This window comes from Pteropus vampyrus, unplaced genomic scaffold, assembly GCF_000151845.1.
Source record: "Pteropus vampyrus isolate Shadow unplaced genomic scaffold, Pvam_2.0 Scaffold23, whole genome shotgun sequence".
NCBI lineage: Eukaryota > Metazoa > Chordata > Mammalia > Chiroptera > Pteropodidae > Pteropus > Pteropus vampyrus.
This window is the reverse complement of record NW_011888804.1, coordinates 3,932,210-3,935,529: the sequence shown is the minus strand read 5'-3', so window position 1 is coordinate 3,935,529 and position 3,320 is coordinate 3,932,210. Positions and strand designations below refer to the sequence as shown.

Here is a 3,320-nt window from a genome sequence, read left to right as displayed (position 1 = left end):
CTCGGCTCACCCCGGCCTCGTGCGTTCCCAGCCCCGTTCTGTGCTCCGTGGAAGGGAGCCCGCCCCCCAACGACGGCAGGAGCAGCAGCGTGCCCGGCAGAGGCCCGCGGCCACCCAGCTGGGACGCAACCGGGGTCCGAGGCTGACGTGGCCAGGCGCCACCACAGCACACACCTCGGGGTTAGAAATGCCCAGTGCCACCCCACCCTCCACCCCCCTGAAGGTCGCAGACGCTGGCGACCCCCGACCCACGGCGGGGAGGGGCGGGTCACCCGGTGGGGTTCCCCCTCCTCTCTGGATCTGCGGGAGACCCCGGAACAGCACGCGTGTGGATGGCTGTCCGGCCCGCACTCTTCTCTATTTATTAACTCACTTTGTCTCAGGACCCAAGACCTCGTGAGTGTAGCCGGATTTCATGGGTGAGTTAACTTGAACGGGTGGCACCTGACCTCCTGAAATCTCAGTGGAACAGGGGAAAGGGCCACTCGGGTCTCTCACAGCCACCGGCTTGCTGTTGCCCAGGGGAGGTGGTGGGACCTCCTTCTCTGTGGGCAACGTGGGTTTTGGGGGAAAGAGCTTGGTTGTCGGGGATGGCGTGGGGATGAAACGACTCAGGAAGGGCCGGCCAGTCGGAGGACCCTCAGGCCGTGTGCAGGAGGGACGGGCAGCGGGGCCAGGGAGAGTAACACAAGAGCCTGACTCCAGGAAGTCCCGGAGCCAGAGGCAGAACAGAACCAGGAGACAGAGGCCGTGACCCGGCCTCGCGCCTTCCTTCTGCGCATGCGGACGTGGCGTGTGTGCCGTGGGGGGCGCAGGGAGGCCAGCGGCTTTCGTCAGCCTCAGACGTGGCTAAGAAATGTGCTCCCCACTTACAGATTCCATCCGGAGGACAGGTATTCAACGGGGCCCAGGCCGGCGACCTTCAGGAACAGCTCCACCCCGTAGACTGTGAACGGGGGACAGGCGGTTAGCAGCAGCCCCCACCACGGGCTCCCACACTGGGCCTGGCTCAGCTTCCTCTCGGAGACCCTTCTGAGGTCTCCGGCCTCCCCTGCAAGCCACGTACCCTCCAGACAGCCACGTCACCCCACGGCCCCCTGTGACAATGCAGGCTCCAGGAGAGGGCCAAGCCCAGATGCTAGTCAATCGGGGCGCCTTGCTAAGGAGAGAGGCACGCCCTCCTCCTCTCTGGGAATGGCCCGGCCATCCATCTGCTCATCTGACAACTATTTCCTGCCCCAAGCATTGTGCCGCGTGTGCTGGGCGTGTGCAAGCGAAGCTCACGGCACTGCGCCTGCTCCAGCAGGGCTTAGCGTCTAGACGGGGTGCGAGGCTGAGAACGGGTAACGACGGGGCAGAGAGCTCGGGGACGTGGAGACGTAAGAGGAGGAGGGACAATGTCAGGCAGCGTGGCAGGGGGACAAGGGCACCAGGCAGAGGAAACAGCCCGTGCAAAGGCCCTGAGGCAGGAAAGGACGCGGGGCATTGGGATCAGGAGGGCTGCGGACGGGGGCGCAGGCGGCGTACAGGCCAGAGATGAGGCCGAAGAGAAGGCCGAAGGGGCCCTGTGCGGCTGGGCGACGTGAGCACCCCCAGGATGGGGACGTGATCTTTGGGACCGCGGAGAACCGCGGAAGAGTGTTAAGGGGGGACGGGGGTGGGATGGAATAAAACTCAATTTCTGCTCCCTTCTTGTTAAGCTGTCCTGCTTTAGAGAAGAGCCACGAGGTCCGAAATCAAATGAAAGCCAGTGCTTAAGACGAGCTGGTCAGCAAAGCCATGTCAGACTTACTAGTCAGAAAGACGAGATAACTCCAGGGCACGTGCTTGGAGAAGAAGTTCCCACCTGTAAGACAGAGAGGCAGCAGCTCAAGAGGCGGGGGTCAGGTGTGCCCACAGGATGGGCCAAGCCCCGAGCCAGGCTTACCTTTCAGCATGAAAGTCTCCACGAGGACCCAGAGCCCGTTGACTGCCACCACCAAGTCTGCAATAGACAGGTCCATGGTAGACAGAGAAAGCACAGGTGGGCATGGAAATGTGTAGGTCACACCTGCAGGCCCCGGTTCATTTCTGGGCAGATGAAGGGAGCAGGGCCGTTTCACATGCTCACATGATAGGTGGCTTCTCTCCGCTGACTGCTTTTACTACATGAGCTAAACGACCAGTGGATTCACTGAGAAACAGCTACGGATGTTTTAAAACACCCTCTACGTCACGCTGTAGGGCTATCAATGAAGATGTTTTGGTAACACCTACAAATTATTTCAAGTTGGTTAAAAGATGGGCGATGTACAAAGGGTTTGCATCTTGAGAGCGTTTGCTTTTCCCTAGAGATGTCTGACTCTAAAATGACTGCCTCGTCAGCAAGGTTGCACACGCACTTGACCTTTCACCTAGCCGTCCCAGAGAGACTCCAGCAAAAGCACAGCCCAGGCATGCACCGAGAGCCATTCACCGAAGAACTGCGTGTGATCACAAAGACCTGGAAACCACCTACGTGATCAATAGGGGGCCGGCTGCACAAACTATGACATGGCCACGAAAAGGTGTACTTCGACTATAAAAAAAAAAAATGAGGACCATCTCTATAGAATCACTCCGGCAGCGTCTCCAGGAAGTATTGTTAACTGAAAAAAAAGCAAGGTGGAAAAAACAGTGTGTAAAGTACACTATCGTTTAAGACAGGGAGATGTGCGTATGTATTCATCTACTTCGAGTTTTTAAAAAAAGGCAAGGGTGAACCGTAATCAACGTTTCCCACTGGGAGAGGTGACAGGTATGTAAATGATATACTTTGTTTTGTAGATCCGACTTGGAACCACGGACACATTTTACATAATTATAAAACGAAAATTCAATGGAAAAAGCAAGCCCTACGAATCAAAAACAAAATGAAATAAGGACACCTGAATGCGTACCCAGTTGCTGACATACCCACACGGAGAGGAATTAACTATCCCAGGTGCCCTTAAAACACAGGGTTCTGGCTCTAACCCCTGGAGTGGTGCTCCTGGTAATGACATTGTCGGGGTGGTGTTGGTGCTGTTTTTCGGAGACTGTTGTGTGTGCTGTGAGATGAAGTGGATGAGTCTTAGTGTCAGTGTTGCTGGAAACCAGGATTTTAAGCCTGGGAATCTAGATATGAAAGGGTGATGAGGCTGGGTAAAACCCCTGTAGTCCTGAATCTGAATTAGGACTGTCAAGATAAACAATATATTTTATTAAAAAAAAAAAAACAAAAAAAACTTTCCACTGTCCATGGAAAGCCCAAGAAATGGTAACCAACTCCAAGCTATAAGCACCTCCGGCATCTCAGATTT

The 3,320-nt window shown here is 55.7% G+C and overlaps 1 protein-coding gene across 5 annotated transcripts in view; it reads right to left on the bottom strand.

Moving 5' to 3' along the window:
* TPCN1 (two pore segment channel 1) overlaps nt 1-3,320 on the bottom strand; it is a 69,572-nt gene that overhangs the window by 20,753 nt on the left and 45,499 nt on the right. For all 5 annotated transcript variants that reach the window (XM_023528235.1, XM_023528236.1, XM_023528239.1 and 2 more), the window contains exons 17-18: nt 1,793-1,846; nt 874-946 (exon numbers count right to left, since the gene is read on the bottom strand). In XM_023528235.1, coding sequence (XP_023384003.1) covers nt 874-946; nt 1,793-1,846 — 127 coding nt within the window. The remainder of the gene's footprint in view (nt 1-873; nt 947-1,792; nt 1,847-3,320) is intronic.